Consider the following 17,931-nt stretch of genomic DNA (forward strand, 5'->3'; position numbering starts at 1 on the left):
GAAACTTTCGGTAGTTCGAAGTAACTACGGGATTTCCTTGAAAATCTCGCAGTAGTTCGTCATAACATTTTAGGAAAAACTGGCCGTTAACACTCGACAAAATTCACTCAATTCTATTTTTTATAATCTTATCGTTTATAATTTAGCTTACAAATTAATGTGTATACATTTATCTTATAATTTTTGATGAATATTGTAGGTACGACATTATTTTTTTCATAACTCAGTAATTTGAATTATTTTTTTGCCATCTTGATATTTGGAACCACTCAGCAGTTTGAACTCTCGGTAATTCAAAATTGTTCATAAGTCCCACCAGTTTGAATCATCGAGAGTCTGGTATATCCTCACGGACCGAGATATTTTTTACGTATACTTATTACTTACTGTCCCCAAAAATCTTAAATCAGGCTCCTTAGTCCTAGATATCGGTAGGCACGTATAATACAATAATAGTATAATATATTATCTTCCCGATTACCATCATCGGTTTATAACAAATGTATTAATGTTGTTGTGGTTCAAACCACGTGTGGCTGGCTGTCGGTTGTATTTTTGATAATAAACGTAATTGTTATTAGAATCGACGCCTAAAATATTCAATCAGTTCTTTATAGGTGGCCTTAGGAAAATCGACGTTCATCATTGTACCCGATAAAATAATATCAAATAACAATCGATAATAATAATTTCTATACATAATTTATTATGTCAATCAATTTCGAATAGCGTTTATATAGTATGCGTGCTATTACAATTGATTAAATATTATGTCGTTTAAAACAACAATACCGTATACTACGTTATATCAAATTAAAATACTCAAATCCAATTAGAAAAAACCTTCACGTGCGCCTTCAACTCAATATTCGTTCAATTACTATACAATTACTACTGATTATGTATCAATTACTATATATATATATATATACACCTATGCATAATATATACATATTTATAAGTTTATATTGCGTGTGCTTACATATATTAAAAATTATGTAATTTAAAAGTATAATATATATTATTCATTACGCTAGCACATATTTACTTGCATGTACCTATATGTATAATACAATAATTATTTGGAATTTTGTGGTTAAATATTCAATAACGTGATTTTGAATATGGTCTGCAAGTTTTTTTAAAACATGAAAGTATTTAATTAATGTGAAAATATAGTTTTCTTTGTTTAATAATGTTTATAAGTCAAAATTAGCATTTTGGAAATCGGTGTAACGTAGGATCCGGTCCCCTCCCCCCCAAAAATCCACCATTGCTGTTTTGTATAATATTCACCTATTAGAAGTGAATCCGGACCAGGAGATCGACGATACCGGAAACTATAATTTTACTACTCAGAAAGGTCAGATGTTAATTTTTTTTTATATACATATCTGACATAATATATATTTGGGAAAAAAAAACAAAATGAGTTTCTTCCATTTGACTATCATGTACATATGATATACGACTTAGAACGCGGTTTCACGAGAGAAATGTTTTTCGAACGAATATAATCAATTATAATATAGTAAGTCGGATTTAGATATGCACACCTATTTCTTCCATACCGACTGTGCATAATTATGTTTACGACTGCAACGTGCATTGTCTCGATACCACACTGCATCTATACACGCCCATATATAATATATAATATGTATATATATATATTATTATTATATATTGTTATTATAATCCCAGGTGTGTTTTATAGTCGAAGATTATCATCGTCATTATCTCTATATACCTATAATATATGGTATTTTAGAATTTTCGATCAACGAAACGACGTTATATTATGACGCCATGTATATGTCACCACATCAAACGGATAACGCAACAATATAATATTGTTATGTGGAATGGACGTGAAATGTCTATCCGATTGCAATTTATTATTATTATGATTAAAATGTATTTCACAATTCTAAAGTACTTTGCATGCACTGAACCAACTCAATCTCCACTACAGTGGCAAATCCATGTACGCCGCCAACTTGCATAACAAATCATAAATAAGTGCCTGATATAATAACCAGCACATTCTTGGTTTCCGTCTTAAAGACATTGTCGCGTTGTCTTTAAATGAGAAATAAGAAAAAGCTCAAATAATAAATATTTTTTGCACGTAAAAAATGGACTGCAGAGTCGATGATAATATTGTTATTTCGAAATTGGCCCTTGCGGGTGATGTAATCATGTTCGACGGTGTTTAAATTGAACCACGTAATATATAATTTGTATTAGCTGTACTGTACTGCAACTTATATACTGCAGATCTCTGAGAACGGTGTCATACAAGAATATTGTTCATAACAATAATTTTTTCGTCAAGTACATGCGAAATCAAGACGTGCGCACGATTCCAGGATTATTTTCAAAAACTTTTCCTCTCCTCGTGTTATGGACACCGCACTGTGTATTGTCTCTATAAAATATTATCTTAATATCATGAGATACACCTTTAACAATAGTGGATCAGCGTCGGAAAATAATAATATCGTTTTTCTAGCCGTTTGGAGATTTAAACACTACAAACGCGAATAAACAGACATTGTCGGGAATCTAAAACTTGTAGCGCACCAGTTGCATTGTCTCATTGTGTTTTCGTGTTTATTCCGAGTGAATTATTTCTCTACCTCAAGGTTCGTTCGCCTCGTTAAGAAACAAACAAACAGACTCTCGTACTATTATTATTATTATTATATATAATATAGGCGTATGTATTATTTTAATAACGCTCACGACTCCCCGTCGGAATATCATATAATATACTTACATTTATTATTATACGTGTGTGCATATGATAATAATATGTGTGCGGTATGCGAATGCGATGATTGTTATTACAGTATTACGAGGACAAATTAATAGTAATAATAGTGAAAACAATAAAATTAATACTTAATAAATAAAATAATTGGTCACCAAATGCGATTTATATAATGTATAATATAATGTAGTATTGAGGAGTATGATTTTGGGAGAAGCATTAATGTGTCGTAATATTTGTTTATTAGGAAGTTGTTAGCTTAGGACCTGGATTTCAATTCAAAGTGCATGTAACAAATACAAAGTGGTGATCGTAGAGAAAGCCAATGCTTTCTAAATACATAATTTGTTTCATAAAACAGATATTTCAATGGTGATACTTTAATTTTGCATTTTGTTACATATTTGAATGTTTTTTAAGTCATTTTGTTAGTTTTAATGTATATTTGTACATTATACTACTTACTACTTAAAAATTAACTAGTTAATAATAATACCTAGTGGTAATTTATTGAATTGTTTTTCTTGAGGTTTAGTTTGATAGGATTATCTGTTTTTTCTTTACAAATTACCAATCGTTCTATTATACGTTGCTGCATCAATTGATCAAATTAATTAAACAATTTTTTGAAAAATGTTCAAGTTTCAGAGTCTTAAAAAAAAAAAAACATTCAGTAAACTATTTTAAGTTAACATTAAAATCACAAATTAGGTAAATACCTAATCAAACATTGTATTAAGAAAATAATTTTATACATCACTTATGATTTATGAAGGCTATTTTTTGAAAAAATTTTTGGTGGTTTTTAGATTATTATTATTATTATTATTATTATTATTACCCGTGTTTTTTAGTTGAAAGCAATATACGATATTATACGGAATACATTATACTCGCTATTGAGGGGAAATGGAATTGCATTTCCGTCCGCTATATGGTTTCATGCGCGTTCAACAATATTTCCACAAAAACCACCGACAATCACTTTACTGTACAGAATAACAACCATATAATCCGTACCACGTACCGGATCACGATTTATCACGTCGCAATGCATACACGGTTATACTGCCGCAGTCGGGTGTGGGTTATCGCGGAGAAATAAACTCTGTGGCTCACGTCATATATCTCACATACGATATGTAGGTACTCGGTTATATTATACGTTGTTATACATGTAATAACGTCCGATATGGAGGCGACGATGTCGAAAAGTAATTATTATTATACGTCGCGACGCCGCCGAGCACGTGTAGACGAAAGACGAAACGATACACTACGGAGCGCGTATCCCGGACACAAACGAAGCAGCGAAAACACCAAGAGAGACGGGGAGAGAGAAAAAACCGTAAAGAGATACCCAATTTAAATCGAGTTTTTTTTTTTTGTTTCCAAAGTGAAAATCCGTTGTTTTAATTACGAGAAAATTTTCGAAACGCCTACCCCTCCCGCCGTCGTCCCCGCGTCACACGCCCCCGTCGTCCGGATCGTATATCACACCCGCCGCAATCTCTCTTTGCAGCGTCCGCCGCCGCCGTTTATCGTTTGCGCTCGCGTCCGCGCCGAGGAGGTGTCCGTTTGTCGGGACCGAAATTCCGTTCTTACGAGGTATATTATGTTGACCTACCTATCTCGCGGCTCTGTTGTGTAATAATAATAATAATAATAATATACATAGTAATTAACCCGTCCGACCCGAAAACGAATATAATACGACCATTACACACGCGCGAGATGTGCGCATATTATATTATAGATATGTGCTCGGTTTTCGACAAAATTAAGTTTTTTTTTTTTGGTAGGTTCACTTATATTTTAACGAGGTGTATCCGCATACCGTGTGTGTGGTACAACGCATTATGTTATTATTCCGATTGATATATAATGGGTGTACATAAAAAAAATTATTATAACAATATTATAGCCGATATAGGCGCTAGCTAGGCGTCATCGCGTTCATTCGTATCAATTATAATTTATCATACAATATATAATTTTTCTTTTTCTTTCGGTTTTGAATATAACCTTATACTATTACCTAAAATTTCCACACGTCTAAGAAACTGCCGTCATGATGCTGCGTCTCGTCAGGTTAAAAATGTCGAAACGTCGTTACTTTTGAGCACGTCCGGTGGGTGGTGCGACGTGTATACAATATTATATTATTTTCGTGTATCACACACATATTATTAAACTGTTAAGTACATATTATAGGCCGTATAGAATTGATAATATTGTCCCGTCAAATTATTATAATGAAATAAACCACTGCGGTGACGGCGTTTGAGAAAGGGGCGTTCGAGAGGCGGACGTCCCCGAGCTTTTCATGGCCGTTTTGACTGTTGTTGCTGCCTCCTACTTTTTCACCTCCGAACACGTGTAGGTGACGTTTTTTCAAGGGTGGTGCAGTCAGGTTGTAATTCATCAAATTAACGCCACCGATATCTGATATTATATTAAACTACAGTCTATAGTATAGATACCTACCTACTCAATATGATATGTATATATTATTATTATACTGTGTCATGCCCGAGCACACACAACGGCAAAGATATTATGTTTAATACGATTTGTACTGCACAGTGTTTCAAGTCATGCATAAGTAAAGGGTAAGGTTGTTATAAGTGCGTTTTTCGGAAATTATTACCTTTCTAACGACTACACACTTTTTAATAAATTTATGGTAATTTCGAATTTCACACTAAGCTATAGGAGCCGTATAATATATATCTTTAACTGATATTTCAGGAAAATGGTCCTGCGATAGTATATCATTTTGTGATGTATAATTGCAGTATAACGGCCATATTATAAAAAGCTATTCCGACGTAATCTCTCAAAATGTTTGTTATCATTATTATAATTTTTTTTTATCAAACGCCGGTGCAGTATGTAGTAACTAGAACGTGTTCGATTTGTGTTTACAGGTGGTGTTGTGCGACATTTGGAGGTGCGGCCCTGGCTATGGATTTGGGGTCCGACTGTACAACGATTGCAGTAGTCGAAATGTCAGGGTTGACTACCGGGGACGAGTTCTCGCCGACGACGAGACTTCGAATCCATTTCGTAAGTACATCATATTATACACGTATTTTTCGTATTCACACTTAGCCGTGATCGCGCTCCGTCCATTAAACATATTGTTTATAGCCTAATGAACGGCACTCTCGGGATCGATTGCGACACCGGAACGATAACGATAAAACTATAAAGGTCGACAAGTAATATTATAATAATTTATAAGCGTAGTTGTGCGGCGAAAAAATTAGACGTTTCGTTCACAGGCCGGGGTGTCGTGGAGGTGAAGATAATCGCAGTGGCGAAAACTCCATATTCGTGAGCGTATACTAATATAGTATTTTATATTCATAATATAGGTACTTATGTGCGATAACTGTCGAGTTCACGATTGTGATTGTTCATTCCGAACGGCGAATTCTCCGCCTCCGACCACGGCCTGTTTGATTTGTCGTGCAGTGGCGTGGAACGGGCGGGAGGGAGACGATTATAATTCATAATAGTATTAGATTATACAAGTGGTGCAGGAATGCGCCATAAAATCTCACCGATTTATTTTTTCTCCCGTTGACATCGTTACGATAATATTATTACACACACGTCCTGTTGCGCGCATATAATATGAATAATATTTAATATTTAATAATATAGGTACTCCTCGTGTGTAACGCCTATATAATATTATACCTACTCCCGCATACTTGCAGGTTTCCTCCGAGAGTTGCGTGTCCCTATGGACGATAATATTCATACACGTAAATCACAATAATATGCGTTTATTTCTCGACTGTGATAATGTTTTCAAATCGAACGAAAGTATTATAGAACTGCAGTATAGACCAAACTAAATGCTTAATATAGATTTGCTTACGTGTATAATAGAGACAGCACAAATGTGTGCAGATCGTTAAGTTAATATTATGAGAAAAAATCAAGTTGATAAAAAATTTGACTCAAGCTTGTATAGAAAAAATATTAACTCAATTTAGTTTTTTTTTTTTTAACTAGATTTGAAACCATTCGTTTCAACAATAATTACAGAAAAGCTACATTTCAATATTAAACATTATTAAAATAAAGCAGTATAATAGCCAGCGGTGTGACTAGGAGTTTACAATGGGAGGGGGAAGGTGTTAATTAATAGTGTATTTAAATTTTAAATTAATTGTTGTGGTAATACCAAAGAAAAAACTATGGGGATTTATGGAACAGTTGGGGGGGGGGTAACCCCCACCACCTGGGCGCTTCACTGTTAATAGCTGAACTTGGAAAGTTATACCTTCTTAAATATCGACCCGACGAAGCTATTAGAAAATATCTTAAGCAGACCAGTATTAAAAAAATATCCCAAAATACACAAGATTACTGATCTATATAAATTTTACTTTACGTTCAGACTGTTCAGAGTGGCCTTACATTTATTTATTCATTATTCTTTTTTTCAATAGCAATTATTTTTCTTAAGTATAATATAGTGCTCCGTCAAATTGGCTACACTCCTTTCAAGGATTATAGGGTTTATTTCAATGAAATACAGTAACTTAATACAATATTCGGGTGTACCTACTAAGCGAAAATAGTATGCAGACGCTTACCAAGATTGACTATTGATATATTGATACTTAAAATTAAAAACTAACTGCAGTTTTTAGTATAGGTACCAAAGTAATTTGGAACTAATCCCACTGACCAGTTTAGATTAATCTGATTTAGATAATATTGTTATCATTATAGTCCTTGTCCGTTGTTTTAAATATAATAATATGAATGCATTAATTACATAATATTTGTATTAAAAATGAATACATCAACGTATCAAGTATAGTTCAAATAGCTCAAATAAAACTCGGCAGATATAATTTTAAAATTTCCATACCTAGTAAATTACGCAGTTATAATCAAAACTGAAAGATGTCAACGCCTGTAGTTTTTTTCCATATTGCAATTAGTTAAGAACTTATGCTATTAGACCTGGGATTAAGACACTGTTATTTGTAGGTACCTATACTGCAGTTATCACTTAATAAATTAACTTGTTAAGTTTAAATTTGTATACATTTATGAACTAAGAAAATAAACAATTAGCTAAATTGGATTAATTTAAACTGAACTCAATTCAGTTTTCTTTTTTATCAATTAAATCCCAGCATTTTATACTCAACAAATATATATTTTGCAGTTCTTTTCCTGCACCAATACCTGACCGGACTACGTTATACAAATATCATCAAGTCACACGTGTATGTATACAATTATATAGGCAAATACCCGTACCTTTTATATTTTAATACTTCAGTTTTGACAAAAATACATCTATCGTCTGAATTCGTATAATATAAAATACATATGGGAAATTCTTTCGAGATTTTTCATTCCGCCTCCACTCGTCTCGACAGCAGTATATACCTGCAGCTCTGCATGTATACCTGTGTGTATAGGTATAGTGCCTGTGATGTACTTGTGAAGGTACCGCCACAGTTAGTCATGGGCCTATATATATACCACGACGAGCGTATACACTTTACATAATATTATTATCACAGTGTACGAGCATAGAGCACACGAAATTCGGTTTTATATTTCATTTTCGTCTTTTCCCCGTCGCTCATCGTCGGGCGCGTGCAGTGCGCGGCCCTCCACCGCCCCTCAAGCCGAAGCCGGTACGTCATATTTATACCTCATAGTATTATACACTCGACGCATACATCATGCACGCATATTATTATATTAAATAGTATATACGATAATAGTATAAAATATAATATATACGCGTATGCATCATGTATGTATAATATCATTATGCGCGAGGCTAGATAATATAATATAATTTTATAATATACGCGAGGCGGTGTGCGCCGACTCATCTCCTCGTCGGTGTATATCATACCCACCTATTCGTTTCGGGAAACGAAAAATGGACATTTAAACGAACGGCGGCGGCGTCCTAGTCGTAGTCATAGCCGTTGTCGTCGTCGTCGTCGTCGTCCGATCCGAACTCACACGCACACACACACTACGTGTGTAACTGTATAATATATAATAATATATTGGTACTATATGCTGCAGTATAATATAGTAAACGAATAATGTATAATATCGTATGAGAATAACCCTCGCACACACGAATATTATAGTTTATGTTCTTTGAATATTAATGGATTCCGCCGCCGCCAAACACGAGTAATATCAGTTTTGTGTTTTCGAATCGACACGGATCGTTATAATAATAATATTACTATCGGTGTTTCTGGCGTCGGTGGTACGACGACGTCGCATGTATATGTAGGTAGTGCCCACCGTTTCGAAAGTACCTTATATTATATTATAATATTATTATTATGTATGTGTAGGGTACCTACGACGTTTACACTGGCGCGCACGCACTTATTTGATATGTCGATAACGTAGTTTTTTCGTCGACCGAGAACAATGACAGACGCGATAAACATTTAAGTATATCGTATAGTATACCGCTTCATATACGTGGTATACGGTGTAATAATATAGCTAACCGCAAGCGCGTGTGCCGCCGCTGTGCAACAGGTAGCGCGGAGGGTAACGAACTCTCGCGCTTCTCGACGTGTGCAGTTAAAATATTTTTGAGATTTCGTATAAAATACGTGACATCAGGTTAATAGACGGGTATAAGGCAAAAGGTTGTCCTGTCGGCGATGTCCGAAAGTCTCAAAAACCCTGCAAATAGGTACCAAGAGGGGTTAAAACGAGGACTCGACCCGTGGATACTCTGAACTGAATCCTATATAGTCGCGGCTTATTATACGAGAGTAAATGTTGCAATATTTAAGCTTCGTGAAGGTTTTCTCCGTGCATGTTTGTGTTCATCATCGCTCTTTTCAAATTGATATTTTTAAAAAAAATATGATTTTCAACGTTTTGGTAATGACCAAATGGCCGGAATGCGGGGAGAGGGAGGGATCCGATACTGCTTAGCACGAATGATCGCTATCTTCTCATTAATTTGGCTGGTGGCAGATTAAGGAAGGAGAGTATTTTTTAGCCTTTAGGCCGCCGAAATATTTCAGAACGATCGGCTAAAATGTCCAAATCGCCCTAAGGAGGCCGTTAATTTAAATCTTCAAAATATCAGTCACTTGATTTTCGGGTATACATCCCGAAATGCCAAATGTTTGGTGAAAAAAAAATGCCAACATAACAACCTAACATTTAGTAGAATACATTACGATCATGTCACAATATTATTAATCACGACGATGGCACGGAGTGACATCCGAATGTCCGATCAACGTGTTTCTGCAAAGTGCAATGTCGGTAAGACAATGTTTCGTACATCTCGAGATACTCTTAAAAATGGTTTAGCTGTAGTGATTTTATACTTTGATAGAACTATAATATTATGTACCTGATATATTATAGAGACAGTGCAGTGATAGGAAAGTTCCTTTTAAAAAAGATCTAGTTTGCTTCCCGTTCACTTCTTAACATAAGAACTCGTTCCAGATTATACTGTTCCTTATTCAAAGAAGGAACTCGCTCTTCAAATCCAGTTCCTCTAAAAAAATAACTTGTTCCAATTTTCGTTACTTATTTAACCTAGTTATTTAAAAAAAAAAGCTTTAGAATAATACTTTTGAAATTTGTAATGTTAGATAATAAAAACGGTTAGTGAATTAAACGTAACTTGATAACGCGTAGAAACAAAGAAAACTATATTATACAATATTTAAAATATGTTTTTAATACTTAAAGGGAGCTGTGATTTTGTTCACGTTCTTCAAAAAAAAAAATTATTTATGTTCTTCTTCCTTTATTTTTAAAGGAAGCAGTTCCAAGCTTTGTTACTACAAAAAGAACTCGTTCCTGGGTTCCGTTCTTTTTGGAACGAGTTCCTATTCTCAACACTAATTATTGGTGATTCGGCGAGATGCGCAGCAGAGTTGGTTAATTCGTCGTACCTAGGAACGGGTGGATTTGTTTTTTAATGGAAAATCGTTGTAAAGTTTTTTGTTTAAAGCGTGTTTGTCCTCTTCGCTTCCTACTCTTCTCCAAAACCACCGCAGCGGGATGATAAACACACAAGACCCAAAACGTTATATTTCCTGTGATGTATATACCGAGTGATGATGTGATGCTTGTGTGTTTGTTTTATTTATTTATTATTATTATTATTATTATTATTATTATTATTTAAATCAGTTAATACGAAACGCTCTCCTGTACATTCCACGGCCGATCGTGACTTGAAATTTGAAGTACTGGTTTTCTATTATGCGTATGACAAAATTATTATATAATACGAAATGAAGCGGCGGCGAACGATGGTCGTGGTTACGTACGGCGTGTGTGTTGTGGCGCTTACTTACGTATTGCGTGTGTAACAATACCGAAAAGAGGAGCCTAACCGAAACGCCGAAACGCTATACCTCAACAATATAATGATTATAAAAGTAATAGTACTATATTATTGTATCACAATAAATTAACAATTAATGCGCTTTTTACCGTACACCGCGGTGATGCATAATATATTATTACTAACGGTAAGGTTACTTATATATCGAATGGAGCGTTTTAGGTATTGAACTATCGTCCCGGACGCGTACCTACCTATAACTATATATGTTATATACGTACCTAAATTTTAAATAAGCCGCCGCAGCCCAGAGCAAGCTAACAACTCACTAACACATTAATTTAGGTAGTGTGGTCGATGATTGATCACCGATTTGTTCGTGTATTTATCCGATTTTAACTTCTAACACACTCACAACACGCACACAAAACAACTCGTCGATATATTATTATTATGATTTTTACGACACGGACCCTATTTTATGAATTCAACCTTATTGTTTCAGATAACACATTACACATGTATAAACGTTACGCGGTTACCGGTGAACTATTAAAACCACCGACCCCTACATACAGAATTTCTATAGATTATGATAATGTGTCGTACAATAAAATTAATTAATTAACACGTTGTCAGCGCCCTGTCAGGAACTCGGTAGGACTATAAAAGTAGGGCTCCAAAAACGGTGTATTATAACTATGCGTCTATGCGTTTGAAAACTTTTGTTAATTTGCGTGTGGCATGTGTTACCATTAATCAATAACAGTCAACGAAAATTATGAAACATCGTAACGATAAATGAAAATTTAAAAACGATCATCGTCAAAAGTTGCATCACATTTTTTTTTAACGTGAAATTATATTTTGCTATAAATATGTCCATATTAAGCGAGATTAAAAAGAAAAAACCTATTGCGTTTTCATAATAAAAGCATGAAATCTCTAAAATTAAAATTAACGATGCACAAACATATTACGGAAAATATAATTTTTTATTTTGACTTCAAACGAAATGTTTTTCATTTTTCAACGAATAAATCGTAGTTATTTACATAATATCACCAATGAAGTCTCACACTCTGCCGATGGGCGATGATGTGCATAAAATATATAATATTTGTCCTGTACAAAACTGTGTCTTATCATGCCGTGAGCATCATATGTACATATACTCATAACGCATTATTTTAATTATAGTTTTTATTTTTTTTTTCACAGAAAACTTGACCGTCAAATCCATGGACTTCAGTATTCGACTGTCGATATTCGCTGAGGAGTCGCATCGGTATTTGTGTTTCAACAACAAATGGTCCCTTGTTGGTTCGGTAAGTGATGTCTATATTAAATTATATATTTTAAATTAGTACATGGCAGTATATAGAGTCAACAACTACACACACGATTATTACATGTAGTTTTTTTTATATATGTATTATATTAAATAATATATTTAAGAATATCGAATAACAAGGTCCTCAACAGCAGTCGGTCGCGCGCATCTCACCCTTCATACAACGAATTCCTTTTTTTTTTTTTACGATATACAATAAACCGATATGACTGCTGCGTATCTCCTGCACATTGTTTCAACGTACATTAAAAGATGAATTTCACAATCTAGCACACTCGAATATTATTTTTTATCGTCTGCGTGCGTTGAGTAAATACACGAAAAGAATGTTCGAGAAAAAACATATTTTTCTCTCAGCCGTCTTAAATAAATGTCGACACTGTTACTTTACAATATTATATTATACGTAGGTAGGTACCTATAGTAATTATTATTATTATATGCCTACCTACCTTTGTAAAATAATATAATATTTATATACATTACACAAGCCGCATAGAAAAATATAATGATTAGTCACAATCTTTTCAACCACTTATTACTTATTATATAATACACGAAATTGTTCCCGTCTACAAACAATATATAATATGCCCGTATACAAATTAAGAACAATTAAATATTTGTATTGTGTAATTACGTTTATATTGCCATGGATAGGTAGATTTATATATTTGATACGTGATGTACATTGTACATAATATAGCTTTTAACAAGTCGTATGCAGATTCGTTTTTTGTTAATCTGATAACATATGCAGAAAACGAATAAATCCAATAATTTAAATTAATGAAATTTGTATTGCTTAGTTCAGCGGGAATAACAGAAGGTTACATATACGTTTATGCATAATACTATACTTTCTTTAGTAGGTGCCTATACAAAATATTGAGAATGTTTAATTACTTACATTTTAACTAATGTGCCTAATATTTTATTTGAAGATATTATTTCAATTATAATTGTTATTAAATAGATTACAAACTATACAAAGATTGTTATAAAAAAAAATACTACCGACCTACTAAATCATTATTTTTATATAAAAATATTTTATATTTGTCTTCTGCGATCGCATCAGTAGAGCTTGCACTGAGGTCTCCAATATAATATATTATATTATAATTATGGAGGAGGACTGTCAGTGTGAACGTAACGAGCTATTGGTTTTTAATATTCAATATTTCAAACCAATAAAGATTGACGATAATAATGATACTTACGTGACATAGTATATTTTAATTTTATAAATTATATTTATGTGGCTGATGTACCTATTGTTATTTTAGGGGATCCGAGACATTCAACCTAAATATGATGTTGATCTGTCATTATTTATTTGAATTTAGCGCCTAATTTATTATATCATAATATATGGTCGCAAACTCAAATCACTTACGAGGAGGGAATCATTTATTTATTTGAATCTAAGACTTGGCTTGAAAAACTTTGATAACTTGTGTATACTTGCAATCTCCGACGCATAGAACTGTGTACCTATTATAGATAGAAGACACATAATTATCACGCATATCAGACACTATAATATATGTCCGTTTACTAAATCGCGTCCAACTGGTTTACGACATTTTGTTTTTCGTTTCAGAAACATTTCCGAGGCCCCAAGTGTCTGTTCTACGAGGAGATGCTGTCCACTGGGTATACACGGTACAAGTCGGTGGTCGACAAGTCGCGGTACATAGGTTTCAACCGGCGGGGCCGTCCAATGAGGCGGCACGTGTTCCACACGGACCCGCTGAACCGGTGCCTCAACTTCCTCAAGCTGGACACCAAGTTTGACATCGGCGACCACAATCGCAAGGTGGCCGCTTCGTCGGGCAAGACCATTGTCGTCGGCGGCAGCGGAGGAAAGCGCAACGGTGCGTCCAAGAGACCAAAAGCGGCGGCCGGTGGCGGTTACAACAGAAAATCGCCTACGACCACAACGACCACCACCACGACGACGACGACCACCACGACCACCACCACCACCACAACGACCACTACACCACCACCACCACCACCACCTCCACCATCACCGTCAACACATCCTTCTTCTAAACCACCAGTCAAACACAGTCGAATTCGGTTCAGGCACAACCGGCGCAACAGACACCGTCCTGAAGCCCTTCAATCGTTAGATCAAGACTAGAATAGTATTATATTATTACTATTATTATTATTATTATTATTATGATTATTTCTATTATTATTAATATTATATATTATCATCATCATCATCGTTATACTATTCTCGAAACCAGACTAGTAAGAAACTAAACAGTTATTATTAATATCATATTATGACTCCGTTAGGAAATAGTATACAACATTGTTTTAAATTTAAAACGGAACGAAATCCCAGATAAACACATAGTTCGTAGTTTTTTTTTTATCTATGAACACTCGACGATATCACCTGCGATTTATAGGTGGTTAATACAATATTATAGGTTATCGATCGGTTTGAGGGATTTTCACGTTCACTTGAAACCGTCAGGGAGTATTTATTTTTTTTTAAATATTTTTTACCATTATTTATTTTTTGAGTTTAATTGCAATGTTTAAACGTTTCTTTATTGTTTGATTTTTAAACGTATCGCGTCTAACTGCGTTGTTGCAGTCTACAGCTCCACGTGCTTGTTATAATAATCGCATTCATAACCCGGACAGAGGTAAAAAATCGGTACACACTCGTGGCGACTGCGGATTTTCCCGTTGCGTTTTCCGAAGACTGTGTATTATTATACAGCCCTATATAGCTACCATTACCGTACCGTATGTACTCGGGCCACTCTAAGAGCGCTTATGGACGGCCACCAAAATTCGTCCGTTCTCGCGCATTATCTACGCTACTAGGTGGTAGAGTGGGAGAAATTTGGGTACGAAAAGCTCGGTAATTTGGATGCGCAAATGAGAAGCGCTCTTAGAGTGGCCCGAGTATGGTATCTACACCACACGATTTAGCCAAACGGTCCAGCGTTTGTGTGGGACCGATGTACAATAGTTTTATATTCGTACGAATATTCGGATGATCACACATGCTATTTACTATACCATCGCTCCTCGAGCACGTCTGACACTCCGTTGGGCATGACACCGATTTGCATTATTTTTTTTATAATTATTATTATTATTATTACTGTAGGAATTAATATTTATTACCACCCGAAGTGTGTGTTGTATTGTAAGCTGTTATTTTTAAACCCTCCCTTCTCGCGACGATTGGCTCCTGGTACTTGATAAGATGGTGGCGAATATTCCTCGCGTGTTTTTATAATTTTGTAACTATAAGCGGACGCCGTCATGTACCATTTTGTAGCCATTGGGGCAGAATACATAATTAAATTTAAAGAGTCCAACGCTATTATTTGAACTGTCACGAAGAACATGTTTAGTAATATTGTTGAGTATAATAAATCTAGTCAATATTTTCTTTTCATAATAAGCACTTCTAATCCACAAAATCAAAATTTAAAATTTAAACATTAATTATACAATGACGCAATATTGTGTAGAATTTCAAGCATTAAAAATAAAACACGTAGTGACTATCGTGATACTAAAATATTGAACTAGTGCTAGGAAATATATTATATTGTTTTGCATACTTAGATTCTATAGGTGCCTTTATTAAAATGAGCAAAACGTACTCAATGCCGAAAAGTATTAATATTTCTAATTTCTAAAAAAAAAAAAATCATTTACTATTAAAAAGGCTATGGGGAGAAAATAAAATATTTATAGCTCTTAATTCAATTTTGTTATTACTTAAAATAAAAATGGTTAATTTTCCATAATTTTTTATGAGAGTCCATGTGGGATTATAAGTACACGCATAGTGATATTAAATTTAAAAAAAAACAGAGTTTATAATGTTTACACAACATTATTTTTCGGCGTGGAAATTACCTATATATTTTATAGATAACGTTTAAACTTCACCAAATGCATGTACCTATATATAGTGTAGTTAACGCTCTGCGTATAGTTTAGGTTATAAGTTTTTTTGTTCCGTAATGTCTCGTTTTGACCAAACCACTGGTTTCCGAACATAAGTATAATAAATAATGTGTCGATGTGTAATAGCAACAATAATAATGATGATAATTGTTCTGGAAAAATGAGAATAATATAAGATGATGATACTAAATACATAATATCAGTGTTATACAGTGCAAATCGTTTATAATGATGTCAGAGGGACCATTAGTAAATATAAGTCATAACAAACCGTCATACAACCGGATGGTATAGTATGCATAGGAGTTTTGCTCAGAGTCTCGTACACTCCATTACATTAGTTCACACGGGACCCGACAATATTATGACAGTATTATACAACCACGGTGTCTTTATAAACGATTTCTACTGTACGATATATACCCATACAGTATACATTTCATCAGCATAATATACAAATAATAATTAAAACAAACCTGAATTAGGAGAACCGACCGCGTTCGGATGATATATTGTTTAACGTAAGTATAAAAAAAAAAATATCGAATAACTATCGATAAATCTCTATGAGATGAACGTTTTGATTTTTATTGTTTTTTTTTTGTCTCTCTCTCTCTTGTAAATATTGTCTATAAATAATCACTATGTACATACACGGAACTGTACCATTTTAGTTGCCTCCCCTCCCCGCCCCCAAATTTCCTTACAACCCCTTTTATTTATTTATTTATTTTATAATTTTTTTTTCTTTTACATATACATTTAATATTATATGTGACACCACCCCTAATACACAAAAGAATTGTATGCTTTTATGTTCTGACTTCGTCGTCAGTGAACACCGTATTACAGGTGCCTACTACCTACCACAATATTATTTTTAAAAAGTGTGTGACGGTAATATGTCTTTTTCCAAAATATTTAGCAGTATTAAAAATAACATTGTATATAATTTAACTGTATTTAGATGAGCGTGTTGGCTGTGTGCGTCATAATCGTGTACAAAGCCACACGTGCATATTTTGTAATGTTCTAAAACGCTTGTCGCGTTAACAGGTGCCATATTATAATATAATATAATATATACTATATATTATATATATATTTATAAAAACCCACGTAATTATGTATTTTTATTTTCATAACCTCCTCCCCTCTCCCGACACCCTCAAATTTATTTTTATTTGATTTGTAAATGTATAATATATGCATATATATTATATGTATACATACACACTAATTCTTAACATCATTATTGTTACGATTATTATTATTATGTTTTTTTTTTTTTTTAATTCACGTGTACAATGTGTTGTACAAATGTACAATACAAGCGATTTATATTAATTTTTTTTTTTTTTTCCAATTGGAACTCTATTATTTACCTATCCCCCACCAGGCACATCATACTATATGGTAACAACCGTCGTCGTGTTATTTTTATTATTATAAAAACGAAACATTATTATAATTATTATTATTAGG

General features: G+C 33.8%; 1 protein-coding gene across 1 annotated transcript in view; it reads left to right on the forward strand.

Annotated features, from left to right (window-relative positions):
- LOC111026744 (merozoite surface antigen 2-like) overlaps positions 1-17,845 on the forward strand; it is a 55,229-nt gene extending 37,384 nt beyond the window's left edge. The window contains exons 3-5 of the mRNA XM_022304874.1: positions 5,707-5,845; positions 12,351-12,457; positions 14,090-17,845. Of these exons, the coding sequence (XP_022160566.1) occupies positions 5,707-5,845; positions 12,351-12,457; positions 14,090-14,635 (792 nt within the window). The 3' untranslated portion in view covers positions 14,636-17,845. The remainder of the gene's footprint in view (positions 1-5,706; positions 5,846-12,350; positions 12,458-14,089) is intronic.
- Positions 17,846-17,931: the final 86 nt, after the last annotated feature.

Source organism: Myzus persicae, unplaced genomic scaffold, assembly GCF_001856785.1.
Source record: "Myzus persicae strain clone G006 unplaced genomic scaffold, MPER_G0061.0, whole genome shotgun sequence".
Classification (NCBI taxonomy): domain Eukaryota; kingdom Metazoa; phylum Arthropoda; class Insecta; order Hemiptera; family Aphididae; genus Myzus; species Myzus persicae.